The 22,907-nt window shown below is 39.4% G+C and overlaps 1 protein-coding gene across 1 annotated transcript in view; it reads right to left on the bottom strand.

Moving 5' to 3' along the window:
• LOC149146917 (RNA helicase, ATP-dependent, SK12/DOB1 protein) overlaps nt 1–22,907 on the bottom strand; it is a 565,347-nt gene that overhangs the window by 122,864 nt on the left and 419,576 nt on the right. Inside the window, exon 19 of the mRNA XM_089440900.1 lies at nt 22,270–22,423. Coding sequence (XP_089297026.1) covers nt 22,270–22,423 — 154 coding nt within the window. The remainder of the gene's footprint in view (nt 1–22,269; nt 22,424–22,907) is intronic.

Here is a 22,907-nt window from a genome sequence, read left to right as displayed (position 1 = left end):
GGCAACAAAGAGCTGTGATTCCAACTCATGCATCCTCTTCAAGTTCATATTTGCAATATGAAGTTGCCTCTCCATTTCCTGCAATCTATCAAAAAGCAATTGATTCTCTTCCTTCATGGAATTTAGCTGCTCTCTAAGTCTGTTGCTCTTCCTTCCATCCTCATCCATTTCTCTCACCATATCCATCATGGTAGACAAGTCTTGCTTCATATCTTCATCAAAGAGTCTTGTGATGTAGATAGAAGAATTTGAGGACTCACTTGTAGAAGTTGTCATTATGCCAATGAACAAAAGAACTTCAAACAAGAGTAATAAAGAGCTTATTTAGCAACCTTTTGCAACAAACCTCTTGTGCTCCAAAGATTGCTTTGAGGTCCTTTGGGATAGAAGAATGCCTTCAGCCCTTATTCCTTCTTGTCCTTCCTGGGCTGAGCTATCAACAACTTTCCCTTCACCTCTACAAAGTCAAACAATAGTCAGTCTGCAAACAAGCATACAATCAATCTTTGACTGTTTAAACCAGTGTTGTTAAAATCCAGATAAAATCGCGATTTTTTCAAAAAATCGCGATTTTAACCATAACCCGATCAAATCGCGATTTTTATCCATAAAAATCGCCAATTTTTTTTATACACGATTTTTTCGAAAAAATCGCGAGTTTTTCAAAAAATCGCTACACGCGCGGGCAGCGGGCTTTTATATGCAAAAATCGATTTTTCTTTTTATTCATTTGGCTGTCCGCGCGGAGGAGGAGGAGAAGAGGTGAGGGAGAGCAGCTGAAGGGTTTCCGTCGGATTTGGGAGCGAATCCAAGCGTTTTTAGGAGGAATCCAAGCCAAGATCACCAATTTGTCCGTAAAAAAGGTATGTAGATTAATTTTTTTTGTTTTGCTTCTATAAAAACTTTGTTTTTCATTGTTTTTAAAGAATTTTTTGAAATTTTTCATTGATTTGGGATGGGTTTATTTGTTATGACTATGAGAACCAATTTTTTATTTTTATTTTCTCATGTTTTTTAAACATTGTTTATTTTTTTTTAATTTTCATTGTTTTTTGGCATTTGCCATTGGCATTTGGTTGGGTAACTTGGGTTTGGAAATTGGGATTTTGGAAATAATTAACTTGTAATTTTGTACATGCTAAATTGTAATTTGTATTATGTAATCCTAAATTCCTATTTCCTAATCCTTATTTTTCCATAGGTTTGCAAATTCAAAATTCAAAAACAAACATGCCAAGGAAATTGGATCCTTTCTGGGAATATGGTGAACCTAAAACTCCGAATGATAGACAAAACTTGTATTGCAAGTTGTGTGGAAAGGAGATATTCGGGGGGTGTACAGGTTGAAGTTCCACCTTGCACAAATCCCTGGACGTAATGTGGAGCCCTGTAAAAATACAAATGCTGAAATTATCCGAAAAGCCATGAAATCATTGGGAGAATTAGAGCACACTAAAGAGGCCAAAGAAGAACTTTTGAGGCAACTAAAAAGGTCAGCTGAAGGAAGTGGGCCAAGTGGCACTGGTTCTACTGCAGCGTCAGTCAATCCGGTAGCTGCATCATCATTTTTTGTTCCTCGAACCACACCTGGTGCACAACCAACTATCGGTTCAATGCTAAAAAGAAATGAAAAACAACAAGCTGACAAGTTGATGACAAAATTTCTCCTCTGGAGTGATATTCCTTTCAGCATTGTAAGGAATAATCCATTTTTCCAACCTACTGTTGATGCTATTGCCAGTGTTGGCCCGGGGTACAAAATCCCTTCTCTTCATGATTTCAGAGGCCGGCTTCTTCAAGATGAAAAGCGTGACTGCACCCAAAGATTGGAGGATTTTAGGGCATCATGGGCACAAACAGGATGCACTGTTATGTCAGATGGTTGGACTGACCAAAAGGGGAGAACCCTTATAAACTTCTTGGTTAGTTGTCCCAAGGGGACTATGTTTATCAAATCTATTGATGCAACTCATCAAATCAAAGATGCAAGAACTTTATGTGATTTGCTGGATGTGTTTTTTTGGAGGTGGGTGCAGAAAATGTTGTCCAAGTCATAACGGACAATGCTGCAAATTATGTTGCTGCTGGTAGAATGCTTATGGACAGGCATCCTACTTTATTTTGGACACCTTGCGCTGCCCATTGTATTGATTTGATGTTAGAGGACATAGGGAAAATTCCCTTTGTCAAAGAGACTGTTGACTCATCAAAAAGCATCACAAAATTTATTTACAATCACACATCTGTGCTTAGCTTGATGAGACAATGCACCAACAACAAAGAGTTGGTGCGCCCCGCCATTACACGGTTTGCGACGAGTTTCATATCTCTTCAATCCCTCTTGAAATCTATGTGGGATTTGAAGAGAATGTTTCTTTCAGAGGAGTGGCATTCTTCGCCAATGAGCCGCAAACCAGAAGGAGAGGCCGTGTGCAGACTTGTTTCATACCAAGAAGACTTCTGGGCGGGAGTGCAGGAGGTGTGCGCTGTCACTGAACCTTTGGTAAAGGTTCTTCGGTTGGTAGATGGTGAGAAGCCCGCAATGGGCTATTTGTATGAAGCCATGGACAGGGCCAAAGAAGCCATTCGGTCCTACTATGATGACAAGGGAGATGATGGGTTCCAGAGACAACTCCTTCTATGGAACGTCATTGATGAGCGATGGAACAACACACTCCATCGTCCCATTCATGCTGCTGGGCTTTTCCTGAACCCTGCATTTTCTTATGCATGTGGGTTTGATTTTGATACTGAGGTCGTGGAAGGATTATTAACCTGTGTCCAGAAGATGGTGAGATCTCCAGAACAACGTATAGAGATCTCTAGACAAATTGAGACATATAAGATGTCAGGTGGCACATTTGGCTTTGAGATGGCTATCATTGATAGGACGATTAAAATCCCAGGTATTTTTTAGTTTGTACTTTGTAACTTTGTTTCAAATTTCATTGTCTCTTCAAATTCCATTTTTTTTATGTTTATTTAAATTTTATTTGTAATTTTGTTGTAGACGCATGGTGGAAGATGTATGGTGGCAGAGTACCCCTTTTGCAAAAGCTTGCCGTACGCATCCTCAGCCAAACATGCAGCTCCTCGGATGTGAGCGCAATTGGAGTGTATTTGAAAAAATACACAACAAGAAGCGCAATAGGTTAACAACTTAACACTTAAACATTTAAAATATTGCAAATTTCCAAATAAATTTTTGAATTCATTAAACAATATTTTTTTTTATAATATTAATTATTAATTATTATTTCATGAACTTTGTACAAGTTGGAGTCCCGTAGACTTAATGACATGGTCTATGTCTACTACAATCTTCGATTGTGGGTGAGGCAACTAGAGAAGACACCTGATATGGATGCCATCTCATTGGATGGGATTGACACCACTGCTGAATGGAGGGTTGAGACCGAGAGGCCTCTCATGGATCCCACTGAGGATTGGTTAGTGCAGGATGAGGGGGAGGAGGAGGGGGAGGAGGAGCAGGAGCAGGAGCAGGAGCAGGAGGAGGAGGAGTTGGAGGAGCAGGAGGAGGAGGTGACACCGCCTACCCGGGCTACCACTACCACCAGTAGAGGACGTGGTCTCCGTCTACCTACAGTAGCTGCTACTTCTACAGCTACTCCTTCAGCTTCTAGAGCACGTCAGACTCCACTGCCATTTCCACCACCACAGGCACCAGCATCTTCATCTAGGGGGAAAGAGAAAAAAGTGACATTTTCTCGCAAGAGGGGCAGAGGAAATCAATAGGATTAGAGTCTTAGACTTTCATTTTATTGTATATGACATTATGACATGATGAGATACATTATCATATTTTTTGTTGATATTTTGAGGCTGAGTTGGGACTCAGGACTTACTATTCAGGACATGATTCAATGTTATGTGTGATTTTAGCGCTAGAAAATGATATTAAACATCTTATATATTAGTTTTTTTATCATATTTATGTGTCAATGTATTTATTTTATGTTGTAGATGGTTTAGATATTAAAAAAATTGAAAAAAAATGAAAAAAAATGAATATTTTTGTGCCAAACGATTTTTTCCGCTTTTTTCCCGATTTTTACGATTTTTTCCGCTTTTTTCCCGGCGCCGAATAAATCCCGATCGCAATTTTAACAAAATTGGTTTAAACACCTTTTAGACAAGCAATCTTTGCTCTATCAATCAAGCATTCTGATATAACCTTCTTTGAAGGTGTGGTTAATCAATCTCAAGCTCCGATACCACCCGATCTGAAAATGGGGCTCTTAGGCTTCTTGTCTAACTTACAAGAACCTCTCCCACTTCCAAAGCTTTAAATTTTCCCAAGTCTTAATGATTAACCAATGCAGAATTAAATATGTGCTTGAAAATATGGGTGTATGCTTGTATTTGTTTTTAACTGATTATATGCTTTAAAATCTATTGTCTATGTTGTAAGTTGATGTGCTTAAACTAATATATAAATGCATATAACAGTAAACAATGCAGCAATAAACAATCACACAGAAACAACAATTTAATTAGGATTTCACCCACAACTCTTGGGCTACGTCTCCGTGAGCTCTAGTCAACTCAACTAGGCTCTCTGGGATTATGGTATAAGTCCTTTTTACAAGCTCTTGGCTCAACTCCTACTATTTTACACAGAAACAGTGGGTTCAGACACCATGTCATTCCCTGGCTCTTGAAGCTCTGGCTCTTGGCTTTGACTCTGGCTCTTTGGCTCTAGCTTTGGCTCTGGCTATTTGGCGCTAGCTTCTTTGGCCCTCTATCAGTTTATAGCTCTCTTGGCTTTTCACTTGGCTTCCAAGTGACTCCCTTAGCTGTTCTTTTTCCTTCTGCGATGCCTCTTTCTACTCTTTTTCGCCTTAGCTTCCTACTTTGGCTTCGCTTTCAACAACAACCCCCAACAACCTTCAGCAGCCCTCGTCTCTGTCGTTCTGTGGCTTTTTAAGCCAAATCGGCGAAGTCAGTTCATTTTCCCTCTCGGGCTCTCTAGCTTCCTGCTTTTGTCCGCTCAAATCCCCTCTCTGAGCGTTAAATAATCATTGTTAACGCCTTTAGGGGAGGTGCCCCCTTGTTCTGTAACAGAATGGACCCATCGGCGCTTGAAATCCCTAGAAACAATCATTTTCTGTTTACATAGAGAAAAGCTGCAAAACACAGAAAAATCCGCCAAAACATTGTTCATCGAATTTCAAATATTCATAAATCCACACTATATTTCCATCAGGTCTGCCTTTTAAATTGCTTATCTCATCTCCACCGTTGATCTGGAAGATCTAGATCCAACAGTTGTGGTTCATTTCGGGCGGCCCATGCGTACGGGAGTTAACCGCCCGATGAGGGTGGTTTTCTCTCTCCTCAACCTATAGACATGTGGCAGCCATTGCAAAGCCCAGCCCAAACCATTTACCGCCTTTGGCTCTCCCGAAATCCTGCCTGTTTTGTGATTTCCCTTTTATATTGAAAAATACATTAAAATGTGAAATCCCGCTCATATCGAACTTGAAACAGTATTCAACAGTGTTAATAAACCCTTTCGGGTCTGTAATATCGCATCGGCCCTTTATCCCTTGTATTTCGTTTATTTAATGAAAATCGTGATTTACATTGAAAAAGCCTTTTTTCCAGACTTGAAATATTATCAAATATCGTTTATAATTTTATCGGGTCCAGCCCTTTTATCGGCATCGGGGGTCGTCGATCAACGATCGCCAATATCGGTGATCGCAACGTCGCTCAGCCGGGGATTCTATGTATCGCCGATCCAATCATCGGCGATCAGGGATCGCATGATCGGCAATCGGTAGATCTAGGTCCCGATATCGCACATATGTCTGCCTCCCGATATCGCATATATGTCTGCCTCCGATCCGATCGATCGGATCGGCAGATCGGAGTTTCCTCCGCCTTCGCGTTAAATCCGGCCTTTGCCTTTTTCCAATGTGATTTCCTTTTTAAGGGTTTTTTTCCATTTTTAGGGGTTTTTGCCTCTTTTTTCAAAGAAACAGGGCATCTTCTGCATGTGATAACTTCTGCATCCTAAGTCCATTTTAGCCCATTCAAGTTGTAGTAGATTCAAAAGGAAAAGATCTCTGCAATGGGGCTATTTCCAGGAACTTCCTTGGACTTTCATTTTTCCTCTGTGAGGACCACTTAGACTTGGGAGTTTATCCAAAATCCATTTTGGATCATTCTTCCTCTGCCAGTAGGTGTTTCTATTCACTCCCTGTCCTCATCCTGAGAATCTTCTTTTCCTGAGGAAGAATTCTTTACTTCTGTTGGTTGAAGAGGCTTAACCAACGACTCCTCTTTTGACTGCTCCTCAGACGGCATCTCACAAGATCTTCCGAAAGCCCTGTCCTCCATGAACTTTACATCTCGTCATACTACTACCTTCCTGCTCCCTGGAAGATAGATTCTGTATGCCTTAGCGTTCTCGCTATATCCTACCAGATATCCCTTTTCCACAGTTTGATACAGCTTCTTCCTCTTTTCTTCGGGTATGCGGCAATATGCTAGACTCCTAAATATCCTAAAACGACTAACTTCAGGTGTCTTCCCTGTGAAGACTTTCTCTGGAGTAATCTTGCCCACTGCCCGGTGAGGAGTCCTATTCTGAACATAGACTGTTGTATTGCATGCTTCTGCCCACAAGAATTTTGGCATATCCTAATCATACATCATGGCCCTAGATGCTTCTACAATAGTCATGTCTTTCTTTCTTCTACCCCATTCTGCTCCGAAATATATGGAGTTGTCCACTCTCTTCTGATGCCCTCCTTAGCACAAAAATCATGAATTCCTTATCGACATATTCTCCACCATTATCTGAGCGAAAACTTTTATTTCTTCCTAGTCAGATTCTCCCACTAGAGCCTTGAACCCTTGAATCGACAGAAACCTCATCCTGGTTTTCAAAGTAAAAAATCCAAGTTTCCTTGAAGTAGTCTTCAATGAGATAAGGAAATACACGGGCACCACTGAGAGCATTTGTTATGAAACCAGCTCAAGAAAAGATAGAAAAGAAAGATCAACGCCTTAGAATTCAGCCTCTTCGAGGGGGCAACCTCCTTTACATTACATAAATGAACAATTCTTGGATGATACAAATGAAAAACCTCCTTTCTATATATAGGAGTCTAAGGAGTCACAATATAATCCAGCCGACCTAACAATAATAATATAAAGCCACAAAAATAACAATAGAGGGATTCTATGGGGCACAAAATAACAATATGGGGGTAATGGGACAACAATATAAATAAGGGGTATAACTACAATAGTAATGGGGTAATCACTAGTATTATAGGGACCCAACATGCCCCTCTCCTTCAAAAAAGTGTTGTCCTCAACGCTTGAGTAGTTCTGGATACTTCTGCATAAAATTCTCATCCTCCCATGTGGAATCTTCAGCGGATAAGTTCTTCCACTTGATAAGATACTCTGAAATTGATCGATTTCGTAGCTGTCGAGTTCTTGTTTCTGTGACTGCTTCCGGTTCCAATATAATTTTTCCTTCCTCGTCAAGTTCTGGCAATATTGTTTGAACTGGGAGCTTGTCGCCTATAACCTTCTTTAAACATGAAACATGGAAAACTGGGTGCAATCGAGAAGCTGCAGGAAGCTCCAATTTGTATGCCATAGTACCAATCTTTTGCAACACCTTGTACGGACCATAATACTTTGGTGATAATTTATTATCCTTCTTAGCTTGCTTTAGGGACATTTGCTTATATGGTTGTAGCCGTAGGAATACCCAATCACCTACATCAAAACTTCTTTCACTGCGATGTTGATCTGCCTGTTGTTTCATTCTATTTTGTGCCAACACGAGGTTATCCTTTAAGAGTTGGAGGACTTGTTGTTGATGTTCGATGTGATGTTCCACTGCCTGAACCTTAGAATTTTCTCTTAAATATGATGTGATGGATGGTGGTTGATACCCATAAAGTGCCATAAATGGGGTCATTTTTGTTGCTGTATGGAAGGAAGTGTTATACCACCATTCAGCCAGAGGCAACCATTTGACCCATTGTGTCTGTTTATCAGATACAAAGCAACGAAGATATCCTTCCAAACATTTGTTTACTATCTCAGTTTGCCCATCAGATTGAGGATGATAAGATGAGCTATGAGCTAACTGAGTACCAAGACAAGAAAATAATTTGTCCAAAAATTTCCAGTGAAAATGGGATCTCTGTCACTTACAATAATCTTTGGGTTTCCATGTAGCTTTTGAATTGTTTCCATAAATGCAGTAGAAACTGTACTGGCTTTAAATGGATGTGATAATGCACAAAAGTGTGCATACTTGGTAAGTCTGTCAACTACCACCATGATGACACTCTTTCCCTCAGACTTGGGTAAACCTGTGATAAAATCCATTGAAACCTCCTCCCAACGTTGGCTTGGAATGGATAAAGGTTGTAATAGACCCGGTGTCTTAATTGTTTCAACTTTATTTTGTTGGCAAACCAAACATTCCGCCACAAACTTTTGAATATCTGATTTAAGGCCATCCCAAAAAAATTCCTTCTTAACCCTGTGGTAAGTTTTTAAAAATCCTGAGTGCCCTCCTAAGGGAGAAGTGTGCAATTCCATAAGAATCTTTTGTTTTAGCTGGGAATTCTTACAGAGGTATAAGCGATCTTTGTACCATAACGAATCATTTTCCAGCTAAATGTATCAGAAGTACTGGAATCTTGTTGTAGCTTTCGAATAAGTGCCCACACTTCTTCGTCATTCTTCCATTCCTCCCTTGCTTTTTTTATCCAATCTGGTTGGATAATAGAAATGGCACACAACAATGCTTCCACATCCTCATCCTTTCTTGAGAGTGCATCTGCCACCACATTTTGCTTCCCTTTTTTGTAGATGATTTCAAAGTCATAACCCAACATCTTTGTGACCCACTTTTGTTGCTCTTCAGAGGATAATCTTTGTTCTAAAAAGTATTTAAGGCTATCATGATCCGTTTTTACCTTGAAGTGTCTTCCCATTAGGTAGGGTCGCCATTTCTTAAGTGCATGGAGTATTGCCAACATTTCCTTCTCATAAATAGCTTTGCTTAAAAACTTTCCCTTGATTGGACGACTTTCAAAAGCAATGGGTCTTTCATCTTGCATTAGAACAGCACCAATTCCATTTCCTGAAGCATCACATTCCACAATAAAGGTTTTTGTGAAGTCCGGTGTAGCTAAGACCGGTGCTTGGCACATTGCCTCTTTAAGATGTTCAAAGGCCTTTGTTGCTTCCGGAGTCCATGAAAATGATCTTTCTTCAATAATGTTGTTAGAGGTGCTGCTATTCTCCCATAATTCTTAACAAACTTGCGATAATACCCTGTCAACCCAAGAAATCCTCGCAGATGCTTTATGGATGTGGGGATTTTCCATTCCTTAATGGCTTTAATTTTGCTAGGGTCTACCTTAACTCCTTCATGAGATACAATATGACCCAAATATTCCACCTCCTGGACTCCAAAGAAACATTTGGATCTTTTTGCATATAATTGTTTCTCCTCCAATAGTTGTAGCACCCTGTCAACATGTTCAACATGATCCTTCCAAGACTTGCTGTAGATTAGTATATCATCAAAAAATACTAACACAAATTTTCTAAGGAATGGTTTGAAAATTGAATTCATCAAACCTTGAAATGTTGAAGGTGCATTGGTAAGGCCAAAAGGCATGACCAAAAATTCATAATGACCCTCATGAGTTCTAAATGCCGTTTTCGGAATGTCTTCAATCTTCATTCTGATTTGATGATATCCCGAACGAAGATCCAACTTGGTGAAGTAAATTGATCCATGCAATTCATCCAGTAATTCATCAATGACAGGAATGGGGAACTTATCTTTAATAGTGAGCTTGTTGAGCTCCCTATAATCTGGACACATGCGCCATGATCCATCCTTCTTGTGCACCAATACTACTGGAGCTGAGAAAGAACTTTGACTCGGTTGAATTATACCAGCCTCTAGCATTTCTGCAACCATACGTTCAATTTCACTTTTTTGGACATAGGGATATCTGTACGGCCTGATGTTTGGAGGAACACTTCCTGGAATCAGATGAATAGCATGATCATGATCACGCATAGGTGGGAGACCTTTGGGAGTCTCAAATACCTTGGAATGATTGTCCAGGACTTTTTGGAGATCTGGAGAAATAGATGATTCCAATGTGGAAACATCTAGCGAACATAATTGTGCAATTACACCTCTTTGCTCCTTTTTTAGAAGCTTTGTCATGCCATTAGAGCTGATTATCTTTCCTGGTTTCCCTGCAATACCCCTTAATTCAACTTCCTTTCCTTCCACAGAAAATTTCATGAAAAGTTCTTGAAAATTAAAAGCTATTGTACCCAAGGATTGTAGCCATTGGACTCCTAGTACAACATCAGCACCTCCCATTGGAATGGAAAGCATTGGGCTAGTCAATACATATTCTCCCATGGATAGCTTGATATTATGGCACTTTCCAGAGCAATTTATTGTTCCTCCATTTGCAATCATCACTTGACACTCTGGTGCTGGATATAGGAAGCAATTCAATTCTTTTGCTACCCTACAATGAATAAAATTGTGGGTGCTTCCTGAATCAATCAACACTATTACCTTTTTCTTCTTGATTTGTCCTTCTATCTTGATGGTTTGAGGAGTGGTAATTCCCGCCAATGCATTACAAGATATGGTCGGATTTATTTGTTCTTCATCTAGGCTTTGTTCCTGGATATATCCTCTTCTTTTGACCTTTCTTGCTCCTTTTCTTCTTCCTCTTCACAATCTATGTAGAATAATTTCTTCTCAGCACACTTATGACCTTTTGTGTATTTGCTATCACAATTGTAACAAAGCCCTTTTGCTCTTTTTTCTTCCAATTGTTGTGGTGTCAACCTTGTAGGTTGTGGAAGACTATGGGCAACAACACTTCCGTCTTTATAGTTGTGAATGGTATGCTTCCTAGTTGCCATAATTTTGCTTTCCATTTTTCTTGCTAACCTGAATGCCTTCTCTAATGAATCAGGTTCCCAAAGGCGCACATCATGTTGGATATTATCCTTTAAAGACCCTATGAACACATCAATCCTATGCTCCTCTGGAATATCTTTTACCCTTATGTTCAATTTTTGGAACTCCTCAATGTGCTCCATTATTGAACCCTTTTGTTTGAGACTTATCAATTGGCTAAAAAAAGTGTTGCTTTTTGTATCCTCATAATGTGCTATCAATTCTTCCGTAAAAATTGCCCAAGTGATAAATTGTTTACGAGAACAAAGCCATTGATACCATACAAACTGATTTGGTTCCAAATATAAAGTTGCCATACGTACCTTTTGTGTGTTTTGCACATTATTGAGATCGAAGAATTGCTCCATCTGTAATATCCATGTGGCGGGATCCTTGCCATCAAACTTCCTCATATCGATTTTTGGAACATGGTGAGTCTTCGATCCAACATTAGAGTCTATGGAATCATGATTAACATTTCTTTTGTTCTCATCATGAGTTTCCTTTACTACCTTTTCACCATTAGTGACCCTTTCTTGTAGCAACTTTCTTCAATTCTTCCATGTCTGTCTTCAAATCTATCTTCAAATCTGCCATGTCTCTCTTCAAATCTGCTTCGAATCATCCATCTTAGCTTCCATGCCCTTTATCTTAGATTCCACGCACTTTATCTTAGCTTCTGTTAGCTTTTGTGAGCGTGACATTTGTTGCACTTGTTCTTGTAATTTTGATATATCATGTAGCATTTCTTCCTCTTCTTCATGAGTCATGCTAGAGCTTTCAGGTTCCTTACTAGGTGTTTGCATTTTCTTTCCTCGGGGCATCAGTTACCGATAATAATGCTTTACTATGCCCTTTGAATTCCGTTAAACCAAGCTTAAACAAAAATTAAAAAAAAAAACTACACACCTTTTTTCACTTTATAGAAGCCTGATATTGAATCTGATGTATCTCTGTAATTTCGAATCATCCAGTTCTGAAATTGCTACCTGTAGTAGCCTTCTGCGTCCTCTTTCCAATGCCACAAGTCTGAGCCAAATTGGATTCTCCAAGGAAGAGTTATGTGAAATCTCCCACAGTGACTTGCTTTAGACTGGTTCAGTAGAGCGAACTTGTACGACGTGCCACGAGTCACTGTTTCAACCTTTGAATCTAAAACACACATACAAGAAACTACAGTCCGTCCTCTTTCTGTACCTTCTTACGAAATTTCAATCCGATCCCAGAGAGAAAGTTATGACGATTTTCCCCCAGGTCACCTGTTTTGAATGTAATTCAGGAGTCTGCAAAAAGACCAACTTCCTCAGATCATATCTCCGAAAATATCGCGCGAAAAGCTCTGAAATTCGGACCCAAGGTTCAGCGCCAATTCTTCTCAAATGGGTTTTTTTTGCGACTTCTGAAACGTCACAGAAAAAAAGTTATAGCGAAAATGCCACGATGACCTGTTTGGAGCAGCGAAACCCTAGAATCCAAAGCTCTGATACCAAATGTTATGAAACCAGCTCAAGAAAAGATAGAAAAGATAGATCAACGCCTTAGAATTCAGCCTCTTCGAGGGGCAACCTCCTTTACATTACATAAATGAACAATTCTTGGATGATACAAATGAAAAAACCTCCTTTCTATATATAGGAGTCTAAGGAGTCACAATATAATCCAGCCGACCTAACAATAATAATATAAAGCACAAAAATAACAATAGAGGGATTCTATGGGGCACAATAGTAACAATATGGGGGTAATGGGCACAACAATATAAATAAGGGGTATAACTACAATAGTAATGGGGTAATCACTAGTATTATAGGGACCCAACACACATTGAGGACATAGGTCCGCCGATATCAAAGTGTAATCAATCCTAGTACACTCTTTGCCCTGTGCTTGCTCCTAGGAAGTTCCCTTGGCATAGTCTCCTAGAACACCAATCCCATACATACATCACTCATTCCGTACTCAGTCCGAACTCTGTACAGTGCTCCTGAGAATTCTCAGAGCTCTCATGGTCCCAAGTGAACCCATTCTTCTGTGCCATAGTTCGTTCAAGTCCTTGTTCTCCATGACTACCTATTAGTGCACTGTGATTCTAGTTGCAATCTATACAACCGATTAATTTTGATCTCACTCTGCACTTTCCTTTTCTAGTTGAGGTTTTTGATGTATACCTTCTCCTTGATGAAGTAGACGCCATAGCCCTTGCCTTGTAGTTGCGACACGGAAAGTAAGTTCATTCGCAATCCTAGTACATGCAGTACATTTGTAGCACAGAACCGTTCTCCCGATTCTGTTTGAAAAACTATGGTACCCTTGCCTATTGGAGTACACTTTGCCTTGTTCCCCATGGTGATCTAAGAGTTCATCTTCTCTTCTCAATATTTTAAGAAACACTCCCTGATTCCCATCATATGCCATGGACCTCCATTGTCTATATACCATACTTCTGGTTATGCAGCACTGGTCATACACGCCACTTCTTCAAGCCTAGAAGCCAACATAGAGAAATTGAAATCTCTTTCTCTTATGCAATCTTCTGAAAATCTCTGTGAGTCCCCTGATGTGGATGCCTCTGCATCGTGGTCTCGACCCATAACTGATTTTTTCTTTATCTCTGATTACCTGCTCTGATACCATGTGAAAATTCTATCACTGCAGCAATTGATTTATTTTTCCTATTTATTCCACAATAAGTTATTTATGAAATTACTTCAATAAGCATTAAAATAAATATTGCTGCAAATATCACATTGTAATACAAAAACAAACATATGCACAAGCATTAACACATTGACACAGATGTTTTGGACAATAGTCCTCAGAAAAACCCAATGTGGGAAAACCGGTGCAACAAGGGAGGATTTTATTATTCAACAATTTTTCTATACAACAGGGTGCCAAACTGGCTTACCCACAGAGAGAAATAATTCTCCAGCACTTCTCCAAATCCCAGCGTCAACCCGGCTAACCTCTGTGTGGCTCTCAAACCCTCTGCGTCAGCCTAATGAGGCTCTGCGTAGCCTCTCTGACTCTCTGCGTCACTCCTGCAGCCTCTGCATGGATGACGCAGGGCCTTCTAGCTTTGCGCAGTCTCTGTTGCTTCTGCATCAGCTTGAAAAGCCCTGTGTCTGCCTCTCCTACCTCAGCAGTTGATCTCCAACGACTAATCCCGTTTCTCTGCTCCGTACTTGCTGCCTCCTGACTGCTCACCAAACCACTAGTTCAATTTCTCAGCTAACCCCACTCCAGAAATTGAACTGATTGGTCTCTCTCAGTGTGTTCTCCAAGTGACCCTCAAGCCTCCTCTTATAGTTTTCTCGTTGACAAGTCAATGGCTGAGATTAAGTCCCTAATCAATGGCTAAGATTAGATCTGGCTTGATCCATGACTTTTAGACCATACTAACACAATTTTTATATTAATACACATTAATATTTTCTTCTCCCTAAGTTTAGACTCAGGGACTCCATTAAAAATATTAATTATTTTAATATCTCCCAAACTATTTAGAATCTGCCCAAAGCCTTTCTGGGTATTGGAGATCTTATGAGCCTTAGCCTCTCCATCAATTTTCGTGGCTAGAGCACATCCGATGCTACCCCAAATCAACAATAAGGTCATGCCTCATAAAACTTATTTCAAATAAATAAATATTTTTGCTTATCCAAATTTAGTGATCTTTAGGTTGGAGTTGGTCCTCTTGAAAAGAGGAATTTAATGCAATCATCACCTTCATCAAATGAGTTGTCCAAAGTTGAATTTTAGCCCTAGTTGCCAATTTTAACACTCCCTCTCAACTAGGGAGAATTCCACCTACCAAGCCGTCTGTCATCATGCCACCCTGACATCATATGCCATATCAGCATCTTGTCTCAACACTGTTGAACACTGATATAGATAACGAAGAAGAATCGATCGAGAGTGCGTCACAAGACCTTGCCACTCTCCACTGAAAAAAGTCAGTCCACATAACCAAGGGGAGAACCCCAATCAAATCAAGTCATTGAACACCATGCATCCTAGACATCGGGAGTACGATAGTACACTATGCGTCCATCGGTAGTGTTATGGTCCCTAACCACTTTTCCCAACTCATTGGCTAGATGAGAGGTACTTACCATGTGTCCCGAACTACATGGGTAAGATGATACAATAGCAAGGAAAGAATATATCACATCCTACAGTCACATGTCACAACCATCGTAGGGAAAGGATAAACCACATCCTACAGTCACATGTCACAACCGTTGTAGGGAAAGGATGAACCACATCCTACGCGCATGCAAACCACCGAGAGTAGGGAAAGGATGAACCACATCCTACATGCATGCCAATCAACAATCATAAGAAGGATCCTACACATCGGGAAAGAATGAACCACGTCCCACTGACATGTCAACCATTGATCGTATGGAATGAGCATCCTACATGTAAGGAAAGGATGAACCATGTCCCACTAACATGTCCACATGTGGCAACTGACAGATGCCTATATGCATCTCACTGGGGTATCCACAAGAGAAGGTGAACCACTCATCCTGCTCATATGCCATAGGAGAAGGTGAACCGCTCATCCTATGCATATCTCATCAATCGTAGGGGAGGGTGAACCACTCACCCTACACATGACAACCACCATAGGGGAAGGTGAACCACTTACCCTTTGTATCATATATTATCGTGAGGTATCAGAGGGGAAGGTGAACCACTAACCCTGTACACAATGTACCTATAGGAGAAGGTGAACCACTCATGTTGTACACAATGTACATATAGGGGAAGGTGAACCACTCACCCTATGGTCGCCCAAGAAGTACCCCGAGCCCCCAAGAGCTCCCAAAGCTCAATGTTCAATGGAGACCCTCTTAGTATGGTCTATCCACGACTCCCCGCCTCTCTCTGAAGGATGATAAACATTACCAAAAAGCTATGAGAGGGTGTCGTTAACCTGCATATCCATCTTGAAATGATGTAGCTTGATTGCTTCTAGCTGAACTATATTTTAAACAAAGTGGTTACTTGGAGGCTCGTGTTAATCATGGATGAAGTGGTCGAGGAACATGGATTCCCTAAAACGCGAATCCCACTCATATTATTGCAATATACAATGGAGGTTCCAACACGTGCTTAAATGACTTCACTGAAGAGCTTCCTCAATCAATAATAATAAATCATGCATGTTTCTTTACACATTCCACCTCAATGGTGCTCCTAGAGCAACAAAATCAAGAAAATATAGCACTAGGTGTGCTCTTTTTACTCATCATACTGTCAACTGAGCCAACATCCATGGAATCTTAAATTCCAACAGTGTATTTCCAACCATAGATAATAGAATCATAGAGATATCTCAACAAGAAACTATCCATTTATGAGGCTCATCCATAGACTGATTTGGAGTCTTTATAGCGAGGCATATGATAGGTGATTATCAAGATTACCAGGGATCAACAGCTTCTCCATCACATCAAACTTTTAAGTGCAAGAAATAGTGTATCAAGGTTGGGTTATCCATCTTAACTTTTAAACAAGAGGGACATCATCTGCATCTTCAATCATGGCTCCCTCTAAATATTGGGAAAGCGTCTTAGCCCATATCATAATCATCGAACTATCTGCAACCTACTACTTTTCATGTCTTTATTCCTTTGGTCCATGTGCCAAAGTCATCCATATAGCTCCCTCTAAATTCTTGTTCCAGTTGGACATCTGTCCCTTTTATTAATTTTCTCCTTATCTTTAAGGTGAGATATTATCATGCTGGAACTGACTCAGCAAACTTCCAATTATCAAACCTCGGCAATGCACAGCTAAAGATTCTCACATGATCTGCCCGTTCAACTCACAGACACTAACAACAGTATATCAATAGAACTTTATTACTGATATCACAGATATGATTGACTGAATGAAGATACCAAGGGATTTGCTCTGAATTTAGCCTAGTAATGATATCTAATATAATGAAATGCGAAAACCCCTATACTTAAATTCAAAAGAGTGATGGCAACTCTACTTGAATGGTTCATGAGGCACAATACTTGTTAAGGTTTTGCAAATGGGGCAGCAAATTAGCTGGTGCAATCCTCGGAATGACTTACTCAACGTAGTTAAATCCCAAAAAATGATATCTAATATAATGCACTGCGAAAACCCCTATACTTAAATTCAAAAGAGTAAAGGGAAATCTACTTGAATGGTTCATGAGGCACAATACTTGCTAAGGTTTTGCAAATGGGGTAGCAAGTTACTAGGTGCAAGCCCTGAAAGTGATGATTGATGCTATGTGATTCATTTTTCTAGTTTCAATCCCACTTCTTCACCCTTGTGAGCATCACTCGACGCAATGAGTGCTAAGTGAACTATTCAAAAATCATGAGAAATTAGTTAGTACAACTACCTCTCATGGAAACGGTCATAGATGAATGACTTGCTCAACGCAGTTAAATCCCAAAAAATGATATCTAATGAATTGTTCTATTCCAACACTACTTATGCCAAGGTGTCTTTTACATCATAGATCCAAGGTCCTAGCCCTTATTAGCACTGATTGTAACATCTTCCGCCATACTCAAAGAATATCCAAGCATTAGATAACATGGGACAAATTATGCCAAGTTATTTAAATATATTATCTATGAAAATTTCTAACACGAAATTCTATTGCAGTAACTGATTTATTTCTCCTACTTATTTTCCACAATAAGTTATTTATAAAACCCTTCAGCAAACATTAAACTAAATTCTACTGCAGTTATCACATAATAGCATAGAGAAAATAGCAGTGATATACAAGCACAAGAATCAATCACATCAACACAGTGATTTTTGAACAATTATAACCGGAAAAACCCAATGCGGGAAAAACGATGCAGCAGATGAGGGTTTATTTATTAATCTTCAACAACAATCTCTTTACAAAGAAAGATTCTACAAAATATTGAAACACTTCTGAGAGAAAACACCTGAGACAATTTTTCTCCTCCTCCTGGAGAAGTTCTAACACCCTGGAGACCCTCTACCCTCCTCTGTGTCACTTCTGCATGAGAACTACGTCTCCAGCGGCTTTATCTCATTGATCTTCCCTCTGCGTTGTCTCTCAAATGCTCTGCATCACCTCTTCCTCAGTGTCTGACTGATGTTGATACCCTCCTCCTTCACCCTGCTACTCTCCCTCTGAAATCGAACTTCTTCTCATTGAGAATTGATTTCCCTCGGGTTATTGAGTATTTGACCGGTTTATCTCCAAATGACTCTCAAGTCTTCTCTTATACTTTTCCTATTGATGAATCAACGATCGAGATTAAGTCCTTAATCAATAGCTAAGATTAAAACATATTTGATCCTCGTCTCTTAGAAGCTTCTCACCCATATCTTTATTAATACCCATTAATATTTTTATTTTCCTAAGTTTAGACTTAGGAACCCCATTAAAAATATTAATTATTTTAATAACTCATCATCCAGGTGGAATTTCTCCAAACGATTTTTGGGTCTTGGAGATCTCACAAATATTAGCCCCTCCACAAAATTTCAAAGCTAGATCACATCCGTTGCTACCCAAAATCAACATTTCATTATGCTTGGAATATGTATAATTTTTGATGTACTGAAGTACTTCCAAGATTCAGTGTTATTGCAAAGCATACACTTTAAACAGATGAAGAGAAACTGTCCTTTGTCCTCTAGGTTTTGGTGCTTGACATTGAATGATGGAGATGAAAGACTGTGAACACTTGTTGTAGCCTAGTATCAATGACACAATGCAATAAAACTTGACTTATTTCTTAGGCAAGTGGAGGATCCAAACAAACTTCTTGAGGTTATCAACTATATAACGTGAGGAAAGCAAGCAAGGTGATTTCTGATGAAACAATCTTCAGGTGTCCACAAATTTATACACCTCTAGGGGCTTCTACTTTTAATGATGCTACTAGAGGGCTTCACGATAAGTGATTGATTCTTCTCAAAAAAAATGATTGACGATCGATATTGCTTGATTCCTGTAGATCTTGCTTTTCAATGTAACCAAATATTACTGATGACAAAATTGAAGGGATTTAATATAGATTAACAATATTGCCACTGTAAATAAATAAAATTTTGTAGGTCGGCTTGATTGACATAACAGATTCAAGTTGTGAATCTATATATGTGTTGATTACGAAACTGATGAAGGAACACATCATGGATCTCATCTCCCAAGTGCTCATACTGTCTCCACAGGTTAGCGTACATAATATGTACAGATGATTTAACCCCTTTTATGCTATGATCCAAGACTGAGATCAAGGTGATGAGCCTTTTTAAAAACACTTATGAGATTAATAATACATCAATCTAGGTCTCTTTTATGCAGGAAAGCTAGGATGCCTCTAGTTAGAATTTTGACGAGTAGCTTGGGTAGAAGGTTGAGCACAGATTCATGCTCAAAATGTCATTTCAGCAAAGTGAACTTTGGACTAAATATTTACGTAGGAGTAGACTCAATATTTTAATTCTCTTGAGGATTGTCCTTTACGGGCTATCATATGGAGAGGCAGTAGCAAGAGGGTCGAGTTATCCTAGAGAAGCAGCACTAAGGGATAACGCAGTTGCTTCATCCTAGAAATTCGATTTGGAGGGAAGAAAAATTGTCCTAAGTTCCAGAGGCCGAGAACATCCCAAAGGGCTGGAGAGACGATTTTCTCAGCATCCAAAGGCAGAATGACTTGATCATAGCCTAGTCCGAATCAACTTGTCCAGCCAATTACGCAGAGCATCACAGAGGCTGACGAAAAGCTCCAGGTGGTCAAGTTTTGGTAGCAAAGTTGAGCCAAAGATTGCTCGTGGGAGAAGGGTAATTCCCTTCAGTATTTTGCCTAGATTTTCTTGTTGTTTGGATTGTCAGTTGGGCATCCATAGATGTACTCAGATTTCCTGTTGCATAATAAAATAAACCCCTCATTGTTGCACTGGTTTTCCCAAATAGGGTTTTTCCGGGGACATTTGTCCAAAAATAAATGTGTTATTTTATGTGTGTGCTAGCATTTCTTCCAGCGTTTATTCTTCTGTAGTTTTATTTGTGTAGATTGCAGTGTGATTTATTCAGTATTTGTTGTAGCAAACAATAAATAAATTGTTAAATTAAATTAACAATTAGGAGAATAATTTCCAATTGTTGGAATGGGATTCCAGGTTTCGGAATTTTCACACCTTTTATGCTTCCATGCCTTCTAACTTGCATATTCTCCAAAAGTAGGAGTCATAAAACAGTCTTGGTCTAGCACAAGGTTGCCCAGAAAGATAAATAGAAATCTTGGCCTTGTAAGATCATTACAGCTGAAGATCACACAGAAACTTAGCAACTGCTAGAGTCAAAAACAAATATAGGAATCCATCCTTCCTTTTGTTCAAATCGGCAAGCTGAAGTATGTGAGTTCTTTCTTGAGGATTCTACTTCATGTTGACATACCTTCATACTTGCAGGGCGAAGAGATCAAGGAGGCTTGTCAACAAACTTCTCTTAGTGATTGCTTTCTCTTTCACTCTTGCTTGGGCTTGTCCTTACTTGAGCTCTGATGCCATGTTAATTTTAGATAACATGTTCTTTGCTTAGGTCAATTACTTTAATGTTCCTTATGAGCCCAATTTTCATTTCCATTTATTTCTTAGCAATCACATAAACCATTATCTCATTGACAGTAATTGAAGAAAGAACATAAACATCAAGAGTAAGAGACTAGCCAAGACAAGAGGACACAAGATTTTGGCTCAAGCCAGGGAAAAACCCGAAGATGGGGAAAACCCTTGATCAATTCTTCTTCTTATTATTATCAAATGATCAGCAGAGAAAGAGTACAATCAAAGTCAAAACTGACTTTCCAAAATGATGACCCGTGCCAATGTCAAAACGCCAAGGAAACTGCCCAGACAAGTATGCAATTCTGCCTTTGAACAGTAGCAGACAAGTTCTGCCCTAACCAGTGGTCAGCAGTAGTTACAAGATAATCTTCTAAAGGAGTTGGATCAAATAATGCAGCCTCCTTTGCTAAATATGATGGGCCCAAAATCCGTCTTGTGCTTGGAAAATCTGAGTTTATGATAGACCTGGTTAGGGCACATGCCAGCCCTAACCTACGGCTGCAACCTCTGCATTCACCCTCATGACAGGCTCCAAACACCTTCACTGATCCTTCATATGACTGCGGCCTAGGAAGAACTGTCTTCTAGGCCTCTTGGCCTCCTTCAAACAAGAATCCAAACCTGCTGTAGCTATAGGAGGGACTGCAGCCTGCTTGAGAGGGGCTTCTTGTAGATGCGGTCAACCTAGAAGAGATTTTCACACCATAGAAACACACCCAAAAACACTCCAGCTCTGCGATCTGCCTCGGGGATAATTCAGACCTGCAATAGGAGAAAGATATGCCTAGAACAGCCCTCAAATAAGCCAGGACATACTCGGCCTCCTGCCTAAGAAACTTGGCCCATCAAACAGCCCAACCACAACATCAACCTTGCCTTTCCTCCTTCGCTGGGGTCATCTTCCTTCTGAGGCTATTTCAGAGAGAAGAAATATGAATGATAATGTATCTTGAATAGACTACTTATATCCTTCATGGGTAGGCCGACTTGGTCACTTGAGGAGGCAAATTCAAATTCCAATTTTTCAATTTTTCCTGCCTTTATAAGGTCATGCCTCATTCTTTTGAATAAATAAATATTTTTCCTTATCCAAATTTAGTGATCTTTAGGTCGATTTTGGTCCTCTTGAAAAGAAGAATTTAATGCAATCATCATCTTCATCAAATGAGCTGTCCAAAGTGGAATTTTGGCCCTAGTTGCCTATTTTAACAGAAACTATTGTTAATGAAACAATGTAGATTAATTTTCAATAGATAACACCTATTAACGTTCTGTAACATGCCATATGACTTTACTATTTTAATATTTTCCAGATGAGGCCAATTTTAGACCCTAAATATACTCTAATGATAAGTTTAAGGCATTATTTTTCAGTCATTTCAATATAGTTTTGTAATTTGGCTTCTATAAAACTAACATTCATAGCATATCATATGCGAAACTTTGACAGAATTAATTCATGAACTGATATGATAGCCTTTCATTATCAGGGCCCAGTTTTGTTTTCTGAACATTTAGCCCATCAATCAAGCTCAACAAATATGTTCCGTTTGTCTAATCCTACTAAAATCCAAATAAATGCAAAATAGAAGGACCTTTTGGAAGTGAGTGTTGAAGTCATATGTAACACTTACCAAATCTGTACGGACAACAACTACCCTTCCTGTCGTTAGTGCTTGCTGGGTTGCACGCAATTGCATGATCGTCTCTTGGATGTGGTCACCAAGCTTCTCTACTTCTACTGCCATTTCATAATATTCTTCAATTGTAGGCTCACCCCGGATACAACTAGAATGTAAATACAAATTTGATTATTAGCAAAACAAATGCAACATCAAGAGCAACGAAACAAAATAAAGCATAACTAGCTTGTGCATTTGTGAGGAAAAATCCAAAAGTAAACATATAATTATAATCTTCATTTTTTGGGTAACAAAATATACATTTTTGTTATCTGTGGCATGCGATAAACCCCAACTCCAAATTATTGTTGTCAAGCCCACCTTAATCTAGGGTCATGACACATGGCCAATTCAAAGACATGATAAGGGTTCTCCACTGCCAGAGTTTGAACTTGGGTCATTATTATGGAGATGCACCATCTTAACCACTAGACCACGGTCCACAATGCCAATGTACACTTATCATTTTCACAATAAGTTTGACAACCAAAAAGATTTTGAAGTTTGTAATAAAAATTGATGGACCAATGAAATGAAAGAAAAGGAAAAAACAACATAACTAGCTTGTGCATTTTAGGATGAGGTGGGGT

This window comes from Pinus tabuliformis, chromosome 9, assembly GCF_031772625.1.
Source record: "Pinus tabuliformis cultivar Carrire ecotype Pingquan chromosome 9, CPIR1, whole genome shotgun sequence".
Taxonomy (NCBI): Eukaryota; Viridiplantae; Streptophyta; class Pinopsida; order Pinales; family Pinaceae; genus Pinus; species Pinus tabuliformis.
The sequence above is the reverse complement of the archived record's forward strand: the minus strand, read 5'-3'. Positions and strand labels throughout refer to the sequence as shown.